General features: G+C 36.9%; 1 protein-coding gene across 2 annotated transcripts; it reads right to left on the reverse strand.

Moving 5' to 3' along the window:
* Positions 1–491: 491 nt before the first annotated feature.
* Positions 492–23,598, reverse strand: LOC100265088 (syntaxin-132). 2 transcript variants are annotated; one of them, XM_010654909.2, is made up of 14 exons: positions 23,316–23,595; positions 22,082–22,192; positions 21,833–21,889; positions 10,654–10,702; positions 5,832–5,920; positions 5,670–5,743; positions 2,649–2,691; positions 2,508–2,568; positions 2,373–2,398; positions 2,214–2,291; positions 1,813–1,893; positions 1,213–1,278; positions 892–1,103; positions 492–695 (listed from the first exon to the last, which is right to left on the reverse strand). In XM_010654909.2, the coding sequence occupies exons 1-13, from the start codon at positions 23,331–23,333 to the stop codon at positions 933–935; spliced, it is 924 nt and encodes a 307-aa protein (XP_010653211.1). In that variant the 5' UTR covers positions 23,334–23,595; the 3' UTR covers positions 492–695; positions 892–932. The 2 variants fall into 2 exon arrangements, with proteins under 2 accessions (XP_010653211.1, XP_002266162.1); XM_002266126.4 differs by lacking the exon at positions 492–695 and having other exon boundaries at positions 699–1,103; positions 23,316–23,598.
* Between the last annotated feature and the right edge of the window lie 64 nt (positions 23,599–23,662).

Here is a 23,662-nt window from a genome sequence, read left to right on the forward strand (position 1 = left end):
CATATTCAGATTTAAAAATCTAATCCATCTACTTCATCATATCAAAATGACTCATAAACGATCTAACTCGCTTGCGACTCATTTACTTAATTATATTAAAATAACCTTTTTATAATCCAACCTCATTGACATGTTTAACTTATATAAATTTACTAATTTTTTTACATATAAAAATTTAAAAAAACTTTTTAATTATAAATACATATAGTTAAAAAAAAAATTAAAATAAATTTTAATTAAAATATTAAATAAAAAAATAAGTGTAAAATTTACTTCCTATACTATAAACATAATCTAATTAAACCAATTAAAAATTTTAAAAATAAAAATTTGATAGTTAAAACAACCACAAGGTATTTTAAAATAATAAAATTTGAAATTTTAAATTGTAAAAACTTAAATAAAATATAATCATGTCAATGTGTTTAAAGAGTTTGAATAATATGAATGAATTAAATTTGCATGAACGGATGATCTAAAGTCAATTCATATATAATCCAATGTAACTCATTTATTAATACGAATCTTCATATAATAACTAAGTCGTGTTTGTGTCGATCAATGTGACATGTTTTAGGTTGAATACATTTTCACTATTTTTTACCTCAATAGGAGAGGAATCCGACACGAGTCGACCAAGAAAGAAGAAGGCAAGCCAGACATGCAGAGAAAGCCGGCAATTGTGTGCAAACAACCTATGAAATGAAATAGAATAGACCCTTTTTACAAATAAAAGAATAATGGTAACGTTCCAAAGTATGTAACACACACTCAACCATTAGTATTGAAAAATAGTACAGATGAGCCGGGTTCAGAAAGCATGGACCAGGAAATATGGATATGGAAACAATCTGGGTTCAAAAGGTTTTTTCAATATGCCATAACTCTTACATTTTTATACATCCCATATGGTGAGAGCAGCAGCCATGCAGCTAAGCACCATTCTTGCTCCAAGGCTTGAGCACTGCCACCACTATGATCACCACAATGATAAGAAGGATGATGATGGCAATGCACATCCATTTTCTCGAGCTCCTTTGTAGCTTCTTGGCCCTTTGGAGGGCAGTGTTACCCGACTGCACATGGTCTACTGCACTAGACACCTGCCCAAAGTGGAATTTGGACTTATTTATGACTATGAACACATACTACTTAACTCTTAGGTACTTTTCACAAGCAGAAACCATACCAAAGGAATTTTCTCTTCCATACCTGTGATTCTATATTGTCAAGCATGTCCCCCTGTGCATCTACCAACACCGCCATATCTAAGAATATCTGCACGAGACAGGAATGTATTTATAAAACTGCATGTATTTGCACAAGCTGAGTTTTGATAAAACTTATATCCTTTGATTTAAACACTTCTTTCTTCCATGACAGAACATTTGTTCCAAGTGGCCTGTTTAACATTTCTCCTTCTGTACTTGAATATTTGAGTAATTTCCCATTTGAAAGTATTCCACTAGTACATCTGTAAGTAACTGGTTATGCCAGTGGCACAAAAGTAGGTCTTATGAACCCATCATCTTGCTCTCTATGTCTAGAGCAAGGCTGCTGCAAATAAAAATTCTCTCCTTTTTTTTTTCTTTTCTTTTTTTCTAATTTCATGCACAATGTAAAATCTAAAGGATATCTCAAACCATGATGAAAGAACCAAGGAAAGAATAGACGAGGATTGCCAAAGAAAAGCACAATACTATAATGTGATGTATACTTAACATGTGATTAGTATGCAGTCATGTGTTTAAAAAATAAAGATTTTATTAGAAAAAAAAAAAAGAGCAAATGCAAGGGAATGATGAAATATACCTGCTGTAGATCAAGAAGCTTCCTCTCTACTTCTCTAACTGCATCATGTCGCTCTTGAATTTCAGCCAATGTGTCCATTATCTGCAGCCAATGTGTCCACAATACAAATCAAAACTCCCAACCAACAACTCGCAAAAACAAAAATAAAATTAAGAAGACATAATTATGAGAGTTAAGTGATAGACTATGTTTCCTGCTAGCAAAGGTGGGTTTGAGCGTAGCACAGGTTGTTCAATATGTTACTAAAAAGTAATCCTCAAGTTTCTTGAAAGAAATTTCCATCTTCGAACTTTTTTTTTTTCTTCTTTATTTTTTATATAACATTAAATCTTTCCACCATTCCAAGAGAATTTGAAGAAAAGAGAAAGGAGTTCAGGGAAGAAAAAGAAAAAGAGACAAACCTGGCCTCGTCCTTGTTCCTGAATTGCTTTCTGGAAAATTTGTTCACTGTCTCCAGTCTCAATTAATCTGTCAATTGTCTGTAAAATATTGAAGAATTAGATCATGAAAAATCACATGTAAAAGTTAATTTCACATGTCAAAGGTGCAATAATTTTCACCTCCTCATCAGCTCTTGTGCCAGTCACTGGCAATCACAAAAACCAACAAAACATAAAATCATCTTTGTGTCATGAAAATTCAGTTGATCAAATTGTAGGAAATGTAGTTATTATGCACAAGTGAAGGATTCAAACCTGTAAAAACACGCCTTTCCACCACCTCCCGATATTCTTGATGGATGGATTCTCTTAGGACCTGAAAACATTTTTAAGAACTTTAAAATTGAGAAAGTGGAAGAAGGAAGGACTGACTGAAAACATAGACATCAAACCTACCTGAAATTCAGCCATCTTGTCTTTGAACTTCTTTTTCAAGGCACTGCAATCAAACATAACCATTTACAAAATGAGATTGGTTGACTTGAGCTATAAAATTAATAAAGCTACAAATTTGGTAAAGAATCACAAAGATGGTGCAGGTTGGATAAGTCCAGCAATGTTTTCTGACCATCAAAGGATTACAGAGAATTTAAACTTCCAGATCTTTGGAAATATCATCACCAGGCATTCTAACTATTACAAGGTAAAAGAAGACATTTTTTTTAACTTATTTCACACACAGAAAATTGAGGGAAAGAAAATCTAGGAGTGTAATTTCAACAAGCTAAACTACCCCAGCTACTCTTGTGCTCCTTAAGAAAGAGAATTAAGGCCTTCGGTGTATCAATGTCTAAAACTGGCAGGACATGAATAATAAGACCATTGAAAAAATATGGTCTAGTCTACCATGATGCATAAAAAATAATGCATACTGCAAATTATACTTTTCAGGGAAGAAAATCCAGTTGTTTTGTCATAACTAAATGTTCTGAAATCCACTTGTTATTTTTTTTAATTGCAAGAAGATACTATGGCTAACAAAAGGGGGCATAACCCATTGCACAGGGGGGTCTAGAAGGCACACAAAAACCAACAAAAAGGATTAAAAAGGACCGAATTAAGTTGAGTCTATGCTATCTGCAAAATCTAGAATAAAAATTGTATTAGCTTCCTCTGAGCCACTAATCCAAGGCATACAATGTTTTCAAGTTAGAAACTTTTCATGCCCCCTCTGAATGCTTTGAAATTTCTGTTTCTCTTTCCAAACTGTCCAACATAAACAGAGGAGCACCATTTTCCAAGCCTCCTTCCAGCTCTTGCCACAAAGCTACCATGCTATCCAAGCATTAAATCTTTAGATTGTACAGGGAAGAACACATGAGACTCCAAACAGAAAAACAAAAAATAAAATAAAATGGAGGCATCACATGCTAGATGCCCACCCACAACACAGCAGAATTTGATTAGCATGTTCTTCACATTTACAAAGGCATTGATTAACATCACCGAACTGTGTCTCATCAGCTGAGCTCAGCTATTGTGAGGATTTTCTCACATGTTGCCTTCCAGATGAAGAAAACTACATTAGACATGGCTTTGCATCTCATATCTTTTTTGCAGAGAAAGAAATCACTCTGTAAGCCACCAAAATTTGTGGTAGGATTTTATGGAGAAGACTATTTGAAACCTTCCAAGTTAGCTTGGTCTTTACCTCACTTCTGATGGTCTCTATCAGTACTAACTGTAAAATTGGTGGCATCTCCTCAGACTCCCAATCAAAAAGCTCTCTTTTTTTTTTTCTAAACCAGGCATCAACACTCTCGAAAGCCATTCTTCACCTGCTAACAATCTCCAACCACCCAAGTGTCCTCTAGTTTTGCCAAATTAAATAAAAGGGTGACCCTGTCTTTTAAGGGAGTCCCACCGCACCAGAAATCCAACCAAAATCTAGTCAATTGCCCACACCTTACAGTCACCTGCTTTCTAGTTAGAAAATGCCCCCAACCTTTAACAGAAACTTTCCAAAGGCCTGACCCATTAGGTTCTCTGAGCACAACCCTCCTTTTCTCTATAATTTCCAACTATTTGTCCACATTTCCCCACCACCTCACTAGCCACCCTTGAGGGATAAGATGTTTTCAGCATGTTTCATGTAGATGCAAACTAAAAGAGAGTGGGAGAGTGGGAGAGTGGGAGAGAAAGAGAGAGAGAGAGAGAGAGAAAACACTAATTTTACAGACTGCTGATGATAACTCAAAATGATTTTCGGATATATTCATCGCAAGTCATAATACAACTTAAGCAGCAAGGGCTGAAAATTGAACCTTTAACCACTTTCGTTTTTTCCTTGAGAAGTTCCTATGTACTATTCTCTTATTTCATCATCTACCTGCAACCCCCACCAGCATTACATTACCAATGCACTTCTGTCTTAGCACAAGTTCCAAAAACAAAAGGAATATTTTGCCACTATCCTTGTTGCTAGGGTGGCCTCTGGGACTAGCAATATTAATCTCTAGATATAAAAATAGCCCAAGCAGACACTTTGAGAACCCAACTTGATTCTACCCTGCTCCTTCAATTCCAGATCTCAACCACTCATCTGTAAAAATCTTAATGACCAATAATGGGCTTACCTTCAGATAAATAAGAATATCCAGTGTCTCATATCTAGCTATCCTTGATTCCAAGTTGACAACCAGGGATCAGAAGAGCCTCTTCAAGACATTATTACCATACAAACATAGAGGCAATCTTATTTCTCAGGAATTTAAAGAAAAACAATTTCATTGATTTGTTTTCCAGTGATCTATATGATGGAATTTGTGTACAGAACAGCATGATCCATGGATGTAGTGATAACTGTGACTTCTATTCAGATCTTATTATGCAGTTCTTGAAGTTGTTGCCACTAAACCAGGTTGAATAAAGTACTAATTTGATTTCTAGGTCTGTTATTTTGGAAAATATTGCTCCAAGAAGTACATGTAATTTTTCCATATAATTTATTTGTTTTCTTTTAATTTATTGCAACTATAGCATATTTTTTATCCAGATCATCCTTGGCTCCAAACTGCAGAAAGTAAAACAGAACAATTTTTCCGTTTATTTCAGGTTCCAACCAGACCCATAAGAAACTTCATCATTGTAGTAGAACATTTTAAGATGTAAGATCTTTCACACCTCAAAACTTTCTACACAAGGAACAAAAAATAAGGCCCTGATTCACTATGGTACAGACATTCCAGTATTTTTCCTGCTGGAAATTCAGAGGGAATGCATGTTTTCAAAAACTCACATTATCCCCTATATTGTGGCAACCATCAGCTATCATGCATAATAATACTACATTGTCCACCATCAGACACCTTAAATAATATCAATTTAAAATTGCATCTAAAAGGCAAATGACTAGGGGTCTCTAATAGATTAGCTGTTAAAAAAAGGGGTAAAAAGCAGAGTTGTAGTATAGATTACACAGTTGTTGCAGTTCTTGATCGATCTACACCTGTTCCTTTTCCACATCCAGGCTTCTGCCTATTGGCTAAATTCTGGGGCCACAAAAAGTTATGGTCAAACAAGAACTCCAAGAACTGAAAATTGTTAGAATGAACTCAAAGCAGCAACAAATAGTCTTACCTCTTTGTCAAGTTCTTCAACTTTGGCTTTTATAGAACGGGCAATTTTTCCAACTTCATCAACATCTTTCTCCATTCGCTTTTTAATTGCTGTAGGCAACAACAGGATCAATCATGAGCACTCAGTTCAAACAGATGCAATATAACTTCAGAAAATCGTAAATAGCAAAAGAAAAGGTAGTTTTTACCAAATGATGGAGCAAATTTAGGTTTTAAATAAATGAAAAGAAGATTAAAAAGATTAAAAATTAAAAAATAAATAAAAATTGATAAAAGTAAATTTTGGGTGCAACATTTCCATAATGTCAGTACAGTATACCATGTGTTTGACATTAATCTTAACTACAATTGGGCATTTCATTCTGCACCACCTCAATTTAGATTTGAGGTGTTATGAATAGGGGATGACCAGAATTCTTCAATTTCTCTCTCCCAACTTGGACACCATGAAGCAGGCCTTCAATCTTAAAGTTGACTTATACGAGTTCCTTATAGGGTCTCCTATTTTGGAGATTGTATGAGGACTCTTCATCCCAAAAATCCTCAAAAAGAGGATCTTGGTTAGACAGCTTTTAGGGAAAAATTGTGAAATCTTAGAATGAATTATGACAAATTCATTATGCAAGAATGAGTTTCCAGTCAGAAGTATTTATGATGATTCAGGTTGGACGCCATGAAGCAGGCCTTCAATCTTAAAGTTGACTTACATGAGCTCCCTATTTTGGAGATTGTAAGAGGACTCTTCATCCCAAATCCTCAAAATGAGGATCTTGGTTAGACAGCTTTTAGGGAAAAATTGTGAAATCTTAGACTGAATTATGACAAATTCATTATGCAAGAATGAGTTTCTAGTCAGAAGTATTTATGAGGGGATAATGGTGGTGGCAACCACAATGATGAATGGAATGGCATGGGCAATTGCAGTGGTCATGGCGTAAAAAGCAACAATAGTGATGGGATCAGAGGCAAACTTAGTAGGTGGCATCTTGTGGAGGTATATTTGTGACTTCCGGAATTTTACCGGAGGGAATATTACAACATTTGTTAACCAGAGAAGCACATATAGAAAGTTAATTCCATTTGATTGTTGGAGTCTACAATGACCATGACCTCTAGAACACAATCATATTTTGTTATATCAAGTAAAAACTTTTTTTCCTTCTCTCTCTCTCTCTCATTCATATTGAGTATTAATACTTTATCATGGATGATGGATCATGAAATAATATAACCTCAGATATATGGCCGCAAATTCTTTTTTCTTTTTTTTTAAAAAAAAAGAGAAAATTTAATGCTTAAAAATTGATTTACATGTAACAATGAAAATTAATTTAAATAATACATGTTTACAATATTTAAGCAATCAAAAGCAACCAAAAATAGTCGATATATGCACACATTGTGCATATCATATGTATCATACCATATCACACACTACAACCAACATATGATAAATTTTTTTTGACACATATCATTTTCCATGTGAAAAGTATCTTATATCCCTACGTATGTTTGACATCATGCATCAATGCTAAAAACTTTTTTTTTTATAGGCAAAAATCAAATATATTAAAAATGCCTAACAAAAGGGGGCGCAAAAGCATACACGACATATACAAAGGCACCAAAAGGCTAGAAATGGCAAAGAGAGAGAGCCAAAACAATTCCCTCTCCCACTTAAAGCTCAACCAACTGATGAAGTCTATCATGAACATTGAGAAATCTCATATGTACAAGTTAACTCACTCAAAAAACTTATTCATAAAGGATTGTTTGACTGCTTGATCCACTTTTTCAATGTTTTCAAATGCTCTCTTATTCCTTTCCTTCCAAAATAAGCACAAAGGAGTCCCTCTCCAAGCTTTCTTCTTCTTATTCACAACAAAAGATCCAACTCAAAAGGATGCTTCTTATCGAGGAGTGCAACACTCACTTTATTCCAAATAGGGCATATATTGATTGCCACAAGATGACTGCCTTCATGCAATAAAGGAGGATGTGATAAGTTGTTTCTTCTTTTTCTTCATAAACATAACATTCGTTTAGCTTCTTCCACCCCCCTCCTTTTGAGTTGGTCCAATGTCAAAATCCTTCCTCACTCAACTTCTTAAGAAAAAAAGCCAACCCTCGACAAATCCAAGGATTCCAAACCATGCTTGAAAAGGAATCCTCCATTCTTCTGTTAGACATGAAGTAAAGAAATTTAACTAACAAATTGTCACACTCCAAAACCAACCACAAGAGTTTATCCTCTACATCACTACTAATTGGCTGGTCTTGCAATCTCCTAAAAAAGGTCTCCACCTCCTGAAGTTCCTAATCATGGATCAATTTTGAGAAAAGAAAATTCCAACAACCCCGCTCCCCTTCCTAATCCCATGCCTTAGCTACCCATGCATCTTTGGTGGTTCTTATGGAAACAAATTCAAAAAAGACAGTTCTAGTGGTAAGTCACCACACCATCTATCCTTCCAAAATTTCACCCTTTGCCCATTGCCCACCTTAAAACCATTATACTATTAAATATCCCCCACCCACTTTGGATCACCTTCCACAAACCCACTTTATAACCTTCCCTCTCTGCTCTTGAGCACCATCTCCCCTCTTCCTTCCTATACTTCCCAGCAATCATCTGCTTCTAAAGGGAATTCCTTTTAATGGCTAATCTCCAACACCATTTTCCGAGAAGGGCCTAAATGAGAATAGATAAACTTCTAATACCCAAACCTTTGTTTCTCTTGTACATACAAATTGTCAGCCAATTCACTGAATGGGTCTTATTCTTAAGGATACCTCCCCTCCAAAGAAAATCCCTTTAAATCCTTTCCAATATCCTAAAACCATGACAATCTAAACATTGCTCCCAACAGTACACCCAAATACACATGCTACAACCAAAAACACTAGCCAAGTTGTCTACAATCGCTCCCCCGCCCCCACCAATTGGATTCAGTTCACTTTTCTCCAAATTAATTTTTAAACTTGAGATTGCCTCAAAACATATGAAAGTTCAACTTAAGTGCTCCAAATGTTCCTTACAGACATCACAAAGGATAAGAGTATCATTGGTGAATAATATATAAGATGCCTCCATTCCTATACCTCTTCCACTAACTATGAAATTTGTGATGAATCCCCTTCCCTTTGCTATATTCAAAATCAAAGTTTTTAAACGTGTTCTTCATGCGCACATCGAAGTATGTCTTAGGGTGAGGTGGTGTAACAATGCATTGAGGCACAAGCAAAAAAATTGTCAACCCTAAAAGACGTATGCCTTAAGGGTCAGGACATGGCTAAGGCATGCCTTAAGTGCGCTTTTCACAGCTTCAAGATTAAGGCATAATTTAAATATTTGTTAACTATGAAAATTATTGTCCTAAATTTGCCTCAAGGCTAATGCCTCGCTTCATGGGCACTAAATGCTTCGCCTTACATTCCCGTCTTTGAAAACTTTGTTCAAAATATAAGAAAGCACCTCCATAGACAAGAGGAAGAGGTATGGAGAAAGACCGTCACCTTGTCACAAGCTTCTAGAACTTTGGAAAAAACTTGATCCCATTAATCAAGACGCAGAAGCATGCTGTAAAGACACACCACTTAACTCACCTAATCCACTTGAGATCAAACCCCCCCTTTTTCCCAAAATCACTAGAAAAAAACCATAACTAATATGATGATATGTCTTCTCAATATCCAACTTACATACGACCCTACTAGTGGAGCATTTCAACCATGAGTTAATGACTTTGTTTGCTATAAGGCCACATCCAAAATTGGACAACCCACCACAAACACATGCTGAAAAGTTACACCACTTTTTTTAGTCTACTAGGCAAGACTTTTTCTAGGAGTTCCACAACCAAGCTAATTAATCTAAATTCTTTTAAATCTATTGCAACCCCTTCTTGGTACTAACACTATGAAGGTGGCATTTAGGCTTTTTTCAAAGGAACCTAGTTCATGGAACTCCTCACAAAATTCCATCACTTCACTTCTCACGAAATCCCAACAAAATTGCCAAAAAGACATGGAAATACCATTTGTCCCAGGGGCTTTAGCCCCGCACAAGCTAGAAAGAGTTGCATAGACCTCCTCCTTAAAGAACAAGTTCCTCAAGAGCCCTAAATCTTCTTTTCCCAATGATTCAAAGGTCATCCTACCAATACTCAATCCTGACTCCCTCAACTTAGAAACAATGCTACAAAAAGCATTGGCCAGCTCCTCCTTTATATTTGCTTCCTGTAATATCGTTCTCCATTCATCGTAATTTTAGCCAAATAGTTTCTTTTCCTATAGCATTGACCAACTTATGGAAGAACTTTGTATTTTTATCCCTCTTTTAGCCACAGTTCTCTTGATTTATGCCTCTAAGAGACTTCTTCCATTACTACCCACTTATTATACTCAGATATTGCCTCCTTAGCCTCAATCTCTTCCACTAAAAGAAAAAACTTCCCTTTCCTTGGCATCTTGAAAGCCAATCAGATTTAGAGCTGCAATTTTATTGGTTAAGACATTCCCAAAAACCATTTTATTCTAGGCTCTTAGATCCTTTTTCAACGTCTTCAGTTTGATTGCTAAGATGTTACTAAATGGACCCTGTCATTGTATCAATACTAAAAGCTATGTATACAAAATTCCTAACACCACATGCCAATAGAAAAAGAATAGCTACTTTCTACATTTAATCTTAAAAAATTTTAAACTAAATGCTTGGATTGGTTGCCTGTCAAAAAAAGAAAAATAGAAAAGAAAGTGCCAGCACTTGCAAACATGCACACTTTTGCACAAAAATCAACAGAATGCAACAGAAAGAAGGTTACCTTTCATGGCAGCAGCCTTGGTTACAGCCTTTGACTCCTCGTGTGCATCCTGCACACAAAATTTGCTGTGAGTATTATAATAAAAGTATACCTTACATGATATTCTGAGCTGCAAAACAGCTTTCTGCTTATAGTCTGCAAGATGGTAACCCAGACTATCATTTCTGATCAGGAGCATAACATGTAAAAATACCTCCTTTTCACCCCCTTTTTTTGGTAAGTGGCAATAGCTTATCATGCCTCATAATTTTCTACATAAATGAAAATTTCATCTTCTGGTACTTCTGGAAAATACTAGGCAGCTAGCTTTTATGGCTTAAAGATGGAAGAAGATTAGGATATATAAATATTATGGAAACAAGGGTTGTTTTATTGATCCATCAAAACAAGACAGATTCCCAAGAAAAAAAAAAAGGAACAGCAATGCAGGAAATCAGTAGAAAAAGAAAATTGAAACACTCTATACACCAAACCTAGAATCCCATAGGCCTCACAGATAATATTAGAACAGCACAAGAAAAAGAAAGTTGAAACACTCTATACGCCAAACCTAGAATCCCATAGGCCTCACATGTAGGATTAGAAGAACAACAAAGCAGGAAATTAGTATAAGAAAAATCATAGGCCTTACATCACACCTTCAATAGTTAGGCCTTATGTCCAATCTAAGAATTGCATCAAAGATCAAGAGCATAAATTGTTGCCAGAAAATTCTCTAAATTGATCTTCATCTTTTTCCTCCAATTGAGAAGACACGACCTTAGTAATTTAAAATCATTCCTTCTCCTCAAGGCCTTATTCCAGCCAATGGAAGTGGTTGCTGCACAATTAAAAGCAGATTCCCCTCCCACCTTTTTTATTTTTATTTTTATTTTTGGGTAGGAAAAATTAGCATTTTGTTACAGAAAGAGGAAAATTAGTACAAGGATAAGTCAGATATCCTCCTATCAAACTAGAGAACGAAAGGTCACAACTATCTCCCACCAAGATAAAATCAACCACATAAAACCCAACAAAACAGCCATCAAAAACCACAAAAAAAAGTTGGTAGGCCTCTAGCAACTCTACACCTAGCTTAGCCAAGTGATCTCCTACATGGTTGGCTCACCTAGTCCCCTTTGTTGCAAAGAACAACCCAAACCTCTAGACAGATCAATATCACTAGAATCCACATGTCATATCCCGTATGCCCTCTTCTACCTTCAGTCACCCAGGAGAACAATATCCAAGTTCCCCTCCACCTTAAGGTCATTGACCTGTGTTGAGGATGCTTCTACCAATACTTCTACTAGTGCTAACATCACTGCCTCGATAACCAGGCCAAATCCAGCTAGGGGTTGGAGAAGACTAGCATGCAGCCCCTACACTCTTTGAACACGCCACTGATCCCCATTTGTCTTGGATGCCCCAAAAAACAACCATGAAAGATAAATTTAAGACTTACCAAAAGGAAGGGGCTTCATTCAAGCTTGATGTCCCTCCAACTTGATAAAAATACTACTGGTAACCGCCTCCCTGAGTTGAAAGTGTGAATATTCAATAACATCTTCATTTCTTCCTTTAAATGTGGGGCTGGAAGAAGAAGAAAAATAATAGGATCATGAGCATAGCATCGATATGCTCAATACATAGGATGATGCTCAAAGTTGTAGATATTCTAATGTCCATGTCATTTTTCAAGTCAAGCACTTAAGCAGTGAGAGTGATTTTCTTAAGAACTTGTATGGACCCACTCCCTTGAGTGAAGGCTGTGAAGCTTCTTATAAGCATCTCAAGGATATTGTTTTAACTAGAAGAGGCGAATATCATGTTGCTAAATTAGTTTATTTACATTGCCATCTTGTAAATTATGCTTGAAAGAAGAAATTGAAGATGTCACCAATGACTACCTAGTTTCTACTAATGAAGGTTGCTACCAGAAGCACTCATCAAATGGAAGGGGCATCCACTTTCAATTGTAAATGCATCACTTAATAACAACTTCCAATGCCTGGACACCATGATCTTTACTAGAGGTTCCACAGTTTCAAATCACAGGTTGATTCTTCTCAACCGGGCAGAACTGAAGGAGTTCATTTTGGAAAATTCTCACTGGTAATTCATGCTCCTCAAGGATTATGTGATGCAACCACAATCCTGCACATGACATAAGGTCTCCTGCAATATTGTTCTTCTAACCCTGGGTGCTACATTATTCTAATTGTGATACCCAGAGTCCATAATATTTGAATTTTCTTCTTCTTCAATTAAATTTATGCAGTACTGTTTTACTTTAAGTCACAAGAAATCCAGTCTCCTCTCATCTGTAACCTATAAACCTATGCGCTCAAGCCCACAATAGTTGATGCCCAGAAATTTCAGCTGCATACTATACTAACTCCAGACCTTTGAGATGAAAACCCATTCTAACACCATTTCCACCTTAAAATCTAATTAACATCTTTCATCCTTAACAGCCAAATCACAAACTGTCCACAGCCTTTATTACCATCTCAGAATGTGGAGGAATTATTCTAGTCGCTAGTGCTGCATGAATCACCATTCTTAACTCTCTTTCTCTCTCTCTCTCTCTCTCTCTACAGTGTGTGTGTGTGTGTGTTGGGGGAGGGGGGGTGTTGTGAGGTGGTGGGGATTGTTTTTCCCTCTTTCATGAGACCTCCCCCATGTTTCTCAAGCCTAATGAATTTCCTTTTTTCATCAGTAAAAATTTCTAATGTGTCCACACATCATGCTAGATTGATAAAAAAACCTTTCTCATCTATTGGATAAACTAGGAATTTATAGGCAATCCAAATCTTTAAGATATCATCAATAAATGCCAAAAAAAAAAATGCAATTTGATATGAATTGTATAAACATACATAAACAACTTATTTTTATTAAATGTGATTTGTTTTAAAACAATAAAGAGGCTTGAGGTGCATTTTCCAAAAATTCCAATGAAAGTTCCTCTTCCATTAGCAGCTCTATTTCTCTCTCTCTCTCACACACACACACACACAAAGATAGGAATCTATGGAACCTAGAAATGACAAAAGATAGGAACTCAAGGATGCGGTCACAAGGATTGGAATCTACGAGACCTAGAATGATAAAGGATAGACAAGGCCCTTGAAGCCTAGCTCAAGTGGTAAAGGGTTAGTGTCAAAGGACAGCTTTGTTGTCCACACTTCTTTCCTTATTTTAGCCCACAATTGTTTCCTTATTTCTCCATTTATTATTCTGTACAGTTAGCATACATTATTTGACAGATTATAGTTTACATGCATAGGCTAGAATCATGCGGGAATTTATTTGTTTTTATTTGCTTTCCATGTATAGCATCCTTGAAAAGTCTATATATAATATACAAAACTCAAGGCCAAGGTATTCGGCCATTCACACAATATTTTGACATGGTATCAGAGCAAGGTTGCTAATTTTTCTTCTCTCAAATTCTTTTCTGTCTTCTCGGTTTCGAAGGTACCTCTCGTGTCTTTTGGTCAAGTCTGTGTTGATCCGTGATGCACCCAACCACAACCATTTTTCTTGGTATTTTTGTAGCTGTTGTGGGTCAGTTTTCTTCTAGGATTTTTTTTGGTCCATCCTTTTGTCTCGGGTTCTATTTATTTTCTATGGATTTCACACCTGTGTGTGTTAAGTTTATAGACACAAATTATTCTACCAAGGCATTTTAGTTTGAACTTTTTCTCAAGGGAAAAGACCTTTGGCGTCATATTGATGGCACGGATGTTAAAAAACCATCCACTGTTGACAAATCTCAAGATGTTGGGTCTTCTCCTTCATGGGTTGTGCTTGATGCACGCATCATATCTTGGCTTCTTAGTTCAGTGGAGCCTCATATTGTCACCCACTTGCGACCCCATCGCTCCGCTCAATCTATGTGGGCTTACTTGAAGAAAGTTTATCATCAGGATAACGATGCTCGTCGCTTTCAGTTAGAGCCTGCGATTGCCATGTTTCAACATGGTAGTCTTTCCATCCAGGACTACTACTCGGCATTTCTGACTCTTTGGCATGAATATGTTGATTTGGTTAGAGCGGATGTTCCTATTGTCGTTCTCTCAACTATTCAAACTATTCACGCGACTACCCGGCGTGATCGGTTTCTTATGAAACTACATCTGGAATATGAATCTGTCCACTCCTCTTTACTGAACAAATCTCATATTCCCTCTCTTGATATTTGTTTTGGTGAGTTACTTCACGAAGAGCAACGCCTTAGTACTCAAGCTATTTTGGAGCAATCTCATGGCAGTTCCAGGACGGCAACTGTAGCTTATGCTGCCCAAGGACGCGGACCACCTATGCATTCTAAAAACTTGTAGTGTTTCTGCTGCAAGGAATATGGGCATATTGTTGCCACTTGTCCTAAGAAGTTTTGTTCTCATTACAAGAAGGGTCACATTATCAAAGAATGTCGTATTTGCCCCTAGAATCGTTAGGCCCAAGCATTTCAGACTTCGGTTATTGTCCCTCCTGTAGCAACTTCTACAGCACACGACTCTCCTTCAGCTGCGTGCTCTATTCCTGCACCTCCTGCACCAGATTACTGCACCCCAGAAATGGTGCAACGGATGATAATTTCAGCATTATCAGCAATGGGGTTCCAAGGTAACAATTCTACTAAACTCTGGTATGTGGACTCGGGGGCCTCTAATCACATGACTAATAATCCCACCGCTTTGTGTCATGTTCGGCCCTACGTTGGTCAATCTTCCATTCAGACTGCCAATGGCAGCTCTTTGCCCATAGTTGCTATCGGCAATGCCTCTTCTAAGTTCACTGATGTGTTTCTTGCTCCTCAGCTTTCCACAAATCTTATTTATGTTGGTCAATTAGTTAATAACAATTGTGCTGTTAATTTTTCTAGTAATGGTTGTGTTGTGCAGGACCAGGTAATGGGGGAGCCGATCGCGAAGGGACCTAAAGTGGGGTGCTTGTTTCCACTATTTTTACCTATTCCAGATTTTTCTCCACTTTCTTCTATTAAGTCTTTTGCTTGTAATAGTGTTTCAGATCTTAGTATGGTGTGGCATCGTCGTTTAGGCCATCCCAATACTCAGTTCTTATCTCATGTATTGAACTCTTATTTACCTGGTAATAAGGATTGTTCTTCTTTATCTCTTGAGTGTGATTCTTGCAAACTTGGTAAAAGTAAAACTCTTCCCTTCCCTTTGCATGCAAGTAGAGCATCTCACTGCTTTGATCTTATCCATAGTGATGTATGGGGACCTTCCCCGGTTAGTTCACATGAGAAATTTAAATATTATATGACTTTCATTGATGATCGTAGCAGATTTACTTGGGTCTACTTTCTTCGCTCTAAATCGGAGGTCTTTTGTACTTTTACTAAGTTTTTAGCGTATGTTGACAATTAAATTTCTACTTCTATTAAGACATTACGCACAGATTCCGGTGGTGAGTATTTGTCTACTGAGTTTCAAGCACTCTTGGCTTCTAAGGGTATTATTCATCAACGTTCATGTCCCTCTACTCCTCAACAAAATGGAGTTGTCGAACGCAAAAATCGTCATCTCCTAGATGTGGTACGTACCCTCTTGTTAGAATCTTCTATTCCATCCATGTTTTGGGTAGAGGTTCTTAAAACTGCTGCTCACTTGATTAATCGTTTACCTTCTCAAGTCCTACATATGGAGTCTCCCTATTTCCGCTTATTTGCTAAGCAACCTAGTTATGATCACCTTCGTATTTTTGGTTGTGTATGCTTTGTTCATTTACCTCCTCATGAGCAACATAAATTATCTGCTCAATATGTTCGATGTGCTTCCTTGGGATATAATATGTGTCAAAAGGGATTTGTTTGTTATGATCCTACATTACATCGTACACGTATTTCTAGGAATGTTATTTTCTTTGAAAATCAACATTTCTTTCATGTATCCTCTTCTACTGTGCCATCCCCTTCTACTGTGGTCCTCCCCTCCTTTGAGCAGCAGTTCTCAGATCTTCATCCAGTCAGTTCTCGCTTTCAACCAGGTATTGTGTATACGAGATGCTCCCGCCCAGAGTCTCTTTCGGTGGCTCACCCGATATCTGATCCTACCACGCTCCAGATTCATTCAGTTAGCACCTCCAGCACCTTTAGTACGTCGCTCTCCTCAAGTGTCTGTACCTTCAAATAGGTATGGATTTCCCTCTTCCAGTTCTGGCAATTCTATTTCAGCCTTACTACTGCATTGTCCAATTTTGATATTCCCACATGCTACTCACATGCTGCCAAGCATGATTATTGGCGACAAGCTATGCAGGAAGAAATTGCCGCTTGGAGAGAAAATAGAATTTGTTTCTTCGTCTTTACAAAAAAAAAAAAAAAAAAAAAAAAACAGGATTAATTAATTGTGACACGCTAACGCAAAAGCCTTTAACGTGGCCCGCCATCCCTTCCTTTTCCAAATATTTTTATGAATACGCCTTTTTGAAGAGGGTTTTCTTGGTACAAATGGAATTCAATTAATGGGATTAAGTCTCTTAAGGCTAGGTTAGGGGAAACTAAAATAAAAATAGGAACAAAGACTCGTTTGGCTTTGTACCTAGACAAGATAGTCTAGCATCCCATAAAAGAGGTTCTTTTTTTTTTATTTATGATTCATCATATCACATGATTTCAATATGATAATGGGTTGCCCGGGACTCGAACCCGGAACCAGTCGGATAGAGTAGATAATTTTCTTGTTAAAAAAAAAGGTAAAAAATCCCTCCCCAAGCCGTGCTTGCTTTTTTGATTGCACACGGCTTTCCCTATGTATACATCTAAAACCCAATTCCTCCCCTAGACGTGACTCTAAGAAAGTTGATTACTCAGTTAATTCAACCCTTACTACATGAACATTTCATGCATGAACATTTCAGAATAGAAATGAATTTTTTTTATCATTTAGGGATAATTTATATTTACATGGTTTCATAACCAATTATTCATGATTGGCTAGATCATTGATACAAATAATATCAAAATACCAAAAACGTTGAAACTAAAGGATCTACTGCTGGATAGATACCTTTGGCAGCTAATCCTCTTGATAATATGGTAGTAGCATCTAAATGTGCAAATGTTGTGGCAGGGGCAGGGTTGGTCAAATTGTCCGCAGGTACATAAACTGCTTGAATTGAAATTATGGACCCCTCCTCGGTAGAAGTAATTCTTTCTTATAAAGAACCCATTTCGATACTAAGGGTAGGTTGATAACCCACAACGGAAGGCATTCTGCCCAATAAGGCAGATACTTCAGATCCTGCTTGGACGAAACGGAAGATATTGTCGATAAATAGAAGTACGATAAAAAGAAAACTGATTCTTGAACCCCTTTCACACTCATGTCACGTCGAGGTACTACAGAAGAAAAAACTGCAAAATCCGATCCAATTTATCGTAATCGATTAGTTAACATGTTGGTTAACCATATTCTGAAACACGGAAAAAAATCATTGGCTTATCAAATTATCTATCAATCCGTGAAAAAGATTCAACAAAAGACAGAAACAAATCCACTATCTGTTTTACGTCAAGCAATACGTGGAGTAACTCCCGATATAGCTGTAAAAGCAAGACATGTAGGCAGATCAACTCATCAAGTTCCCATTGAAATAGGATCCACACAAGGAAAAGCACTTGCCATTCATTGGCGAGCTAAATTATCTAAAGGGATGGGTCATAATTATTACGGAGAACCCGCATGGCCCAATGATCTTTTATATATCTTTCTAGTAGTTATTCTAGGTACTATTGCATGAAACGTAGGCTTAGCGGTTCTAGAACCATCAATGATTGGTGAACCAGCAGATCCATTTGCAACTCCTTTGGAAATATTACCTGAATGGTATTTCTTTCCCGTATTTCAAATACTTCGTACAGTACCTAATAAGTTATTAGGTGTTCTTTTAATGGTTTCAGTACCTGCGGGATTATTAACAGTACCTTTTTTGGAAAATGTTAATAAATTCCAAAATCCATTTCGTCGTCCAGTAGCGACAACCGTTTTTTTGATTGGTACCGCAATGGCCCTTTGGTTGGGTATTGAAGCAACATTACCTATTGATAAAAAGGCCAATCACACTTGGGACATTGAGTCCTGTCCTCCCACTATTGTTCCTCTGGGTTGCAAATGGGTTTACTCAGTCAAGGTCCGATCTGATGGAAGTTTGGATCGTTACAAAGCTCAGCTTGTTGCACTTGGGAATAATCAGGAATATGGTGTCAATTATGAAGAGACCTTTGCTCTTGTGGCTAAAATGACTACTGTTTGTACAATTCTAGTTCTTGCTGCTTCCAGTGATTGGCCACTACATCAGATGGATGTAAAAAATGATTTTCTTCATGGGGATCTTAAAGAGTGTATTTATATGAAGTCACCCCCGGGATTGTTTCCCTCTCCGACTTCACGTGTGTAAGCTTCGTCGCTCTCTTTATGATCTCAAACATGCTCTGAGGGTCTGGTTTGATAAATTCCACACCACTTTATTACAATTTTCATTCAGGCAGAACAAGTATGACACTTCCTTGTTTCTTCGAAAATCAGACATGGGTATTGTTGTTCTTTTGGTTTATGTTGATGATATTGTGATCACTGATTCCGATTCTGCTTTACTTGGTCAACTCAAAACTCATCTCTCCAAGTCCTTTCATATGAAAGATCTTGGGTCTCTCACATATTTTCTTGGTCTTGAGGTGCATCATAGTCCCTCTAGTATTTCCCTTAATCAACATAAGTATGCGAGTGACTTGGTGGCTACAGCTGGTCTACAAGGGGCTACTTCTGTTGATACTCCCATGGAATTAAATGTCAAGCTTCGCAAAGAGGAGGGCGACTTACTTGTTGATCCCAGTTTATACAGGAAGTTGGTGGATAGCCTTATTTATCTCACCATTACTAGACCGCACATTTCTTTTGTTGTACAGCAAGTCAACCAGTTCCTTCAGACTCCTCATCATCTTCATTTGGTTGTTGTTCGTAGGATCATACGCTATGTTCAAGGCACTTCTACTCGTGGCTTGTTTTTCCCTGCAAGCAATTCTACTCGTCTTGTTGCTTATAGTGATGTTGATTGGGCTGGTTGTGCGGATACCCATCGCTCCATCACTGGTTGGTGTGTGTTCTTAGGTGATACATTGATCTCTTGGAAAAGTAAGAAGCAAGACAGAGTCTCTAAGTCATCCACGGAATCTAAGTACCGGGCGATGTCTCTTGCTTGTTCTGAAATCATTTGGCTTCGAGGTTTGCTTCCGGAGTTAGATTTTTCTGAGACCGATCCTACACCTCTACATGTCGATAATACAAGTGTTATTCAAATCACGGCCAATCATGTCTATCATGAGCGCATAAAGCATATTGAAGTGGACTGTCACCCTATCCGTGAAGCCTATGAAGCTCGTGTTATCACTCTTCCACATATTTCCTCTGACTTACAAATTGCTGATATCTTCACCAAGGCTCTCCCTCGTCATCGACATTGCTTGTTAAGTAGCAAATTGATGCTTGTTGATCAACCTACATCAATTTGAGGGGGGCTGTCAAAGGACAGCTTTGCTGTCCACACTTCTTTCCTTATTTTAGCCCACAATTGTTTCCTTATTTCTCCATTTATTATTCTGTACAGTTAACATACATTATTTGACATATTATAGTTTACATGTATAGGGTTAGAATCATGCGGGAATTTATTTGCTTTTATTTGCTTTCCATAGTATAGCATCCTTGTAAAGTCTATATATAATATACAAAACTCAAGGCCAAGGTATTCGGCCATTCACACGATATTTTGACAGTTAGGAAGGGTTTATGGGAGATTTTAGGTTCAAGTCCCAATGGGTACAAAAAATTTACCAATAAAATAAATGATAAAGGATAAGAATTCAAGTATCCATTGGCAGTTCTATCTCTCTCTCTCTCTCTCTCTCTTTGGAATGTTTTTCTTTTTTTCAATCTTCACCATGTTTCTCAAGCCTAATGGATTTCCATGGTTCAAGAGTTGCAATTTCTAATGCGTCTACTACACATCAAAAAACTTTTCTCACCTGTCTATTGGATTAATCTGGGATTTATAGGTATTCAAATTGTAAGGATATTGTCAATAAAAAAAAATGCAGTTTGATACAAACTTTATAAACATAGATAAACAACTAGTTTACTAAATGTGATTTTTATTTAAAAACAAATAAATAAAGAAAGTTTCTCAAACAACTAGTTTACTAAATGTGATTTTTATTTAATTCCAAAATTCTCAATGAAAGTTTCTCTTTGATTTGCACATAATAGCTGTTTGGAGGAGCAGCAAAATACTACTCAAACATGTCTAAGCCTATCAATAATAATAATAATAATAATAATAATAATAATAATAGTAATACAATATGTCTAAATTGAAGGTACATGCATATGTTGGGAAGTAACTCTTATACCTCCTTTGCAACATCCCCCTTTGGCTTTCTTGCAATATAATACTGTTAAAAAAAAAAAAAAAAACCTGAACAAGAGTACATAAAAGCTCCCTCCTGTTTTGTACAAGGATGGACATAAACCCTCTTGAGAATAACCTCAATTTACAACATTACCTTAAAGCTATCCTACATGGATTACAAATGGAGGTCTCCTTGCAATTCAAGACTACTCTCAGTTAAATCTTTTTTCACTTCTTCACTCTGAGGATGAGGACCCATTCCCAACAAATTCCATTTGGAAGCTTACGTTCTTCCAAAGATTGAACTTTGGGCCTCAACTAGAGTTCTGATCCTAACAACCTTAGATACAAACACACTTTTAGTGTCTAACATACTCCATAGATCAATAACTACAATACCCAACCAGCAGATGTTCAGTTTCAAGCCCCACCTGAAGAAATCATCCAACACTTTGGTATGTTGAAGGGATAAAATTAGCCTATTCAGTATAAATATTTTTTTCCTGAAGACCGCAATAGTACCCTGATGCACTCGCAGATAACATGTCACTGAACTATAATTTCATAGAACCCAAGTATTCAGCAAGACATGCATTTCTTAGTTGGTTCAATGTCACAAGAAAGGGGAAAACCTCTTCTAGCATGCAACGTGTCCTGATTATGTTTTCTCACTTAAAAAAAAAAATGATTATCTAAACAATGATGGCAGGTTTGCAGCCCACAGGATAATCAAGAGCATGAAAACATAACTAAAAGATACCTGGAGTTTTTTGAGTTGCACGTTCAGCTTGTCATTTTGTTTCTCAATCTCCTGAACCTGGAAAAAGAAAGAAACAGGAGCATAGTTTGATGCTGTCAGACGAAAGATGGATAAAGCACAAAAGGATACTCAAGTTCCACATACAGAAAAATAAAATATAAAAGAAAGGAAGAAACAATAAAAAGAAAAAGAAATTAGTAACATTGATATTTTTCTTGCACAAGTAAATAAGAAACAGATTAAAGCCACCTTCTTGAAGAAATTTTCCAATCCCAGTTCCCCTGAATTTTGTAGAGCACGTTCTCCTAATTCAATATCTCCCTCTCTAGAAGCTTGACCCCGAGGGATCTCAAAAGATTCCTGTGAAATGCCATTAGGTCAGTATATACAGAGATAAAAATATACAATTGGCTGCAGTTTACACATTAAACCTTTACTACAACATTTTCAGAAGGAAAAGGCTACTGCTTGCTTTTCTTAACAACACCGACCCACCAATTCCACCCTGGTGCCAAACAGACATCTATCTAATTGTCCAAAACACAAGATACCACGAGCATCATATCAATGTAATAAGATGTAAATTCAAATCCAATTACTTATTCTTGGACCTACTAGACATTGCAGACAACCTTTGCAGAAATCAAAATTACCAATGTTTGAAAGATGACAGCATAAAAAGCCAACTTGAAAGTTCATTCTTGTTACTAAGCCACTATAATCAAATCAAAAAATAATTTAAAGAACCAAACAATCAACATCAACATCTTGAACTGAGACTCTATAACATAGCCCGATTTGAACATTGGCAACCTCTATTTCCCTTTTAGTGGATCATCAATACTTAAGGAACAGGGAGAACAAAGGTCTGCTTATAACCATAGCCTCAATAAGTTCATATATAAGAGACAGAATAGATAATCTTTTAACAGTAGGGGTAAGCGTGCTGATGACAAAGAATGCATAAGAGGTCAGATCAGATCACAATTTAGATGTGAGAAAAGAACTGGTTGCTTCAAATACTCAGGGCAATCAGTGTGATTCAACTACAGCTTACAACATAATATCATATCTGGATTTTGAGACACAGCCAGAGAACTTTTTTTTTAGAGAACTCAAGCTACTTTGGATTATAAAACTAGAAGCTGCTTCTATCAAAGATATAGTCATTGTAGCATTAGGCACAGTTGAGCAGAAGCTCCTCTTCTCCCGCCTCCAAAACAACCAAAACCAAAGATTCAAAATTACTTTATTTCGTGTCTCTACCCTTTCTGAATAACCATCCAAGCCATAAATTGATCCAAATGATTACAAACGGAGGAACAAACAAAAAGTTCCAGAAACAAAATTAAAATCATTTGAATTCAACCTCTACAGCTTCTCATCGACATCAGATCAAAGCAAAGTCGAATCAAACAAACAGAACAAAACATCTACACACTTAAACAGAAAGCTTTCAGAATTCTGAGAACGAAAAATTTACCGATAAAAGGTCATTCATGGTCACAGGAGCCGCGAGAAAACGAACGAAACGGCGAGAAAGTGCGAGAAAATGAAAGAAAATGCAGAGAAAGGTCGAGATCTAGATTGGAGAGAACCTCCTCTAGGTCTGGACCTGGTTTTGAATCGTTGGAAAAACCAGGCCCCGGGGGGTCTCCTAGAGAGATAGAGAGAAGAGAGTAGAGAGAGAAAGAAAGAGGAGAGAGAAAGAACGGGTCTTTTTGTTGAAAAAGAGAGAGAGAAGGGACTGGCCGTGAATGAAGGTTGTGGGAACGTTAGTCTGCTTAAATGACCGTTTTAGACCTCTGTTCAGGTAGAAGGTCCCGCGTT

The sequence above is a fragment of the Vitis vinifera genome, chromosome 8, assembly GCF_030704535.1.
Source record: "Vitis vinifera cultivar Pinot Noir 40024 chromosome 8, ASM3070453v1".
In the NCBI taxonomy this organism is placed as follows: domain Eukaryota; kingdom Viridiplantae; phylum Streptophyta; class Magnoliopsida; order Vitales; family Vitaceae; genus Vitis; species Vitis vinifera.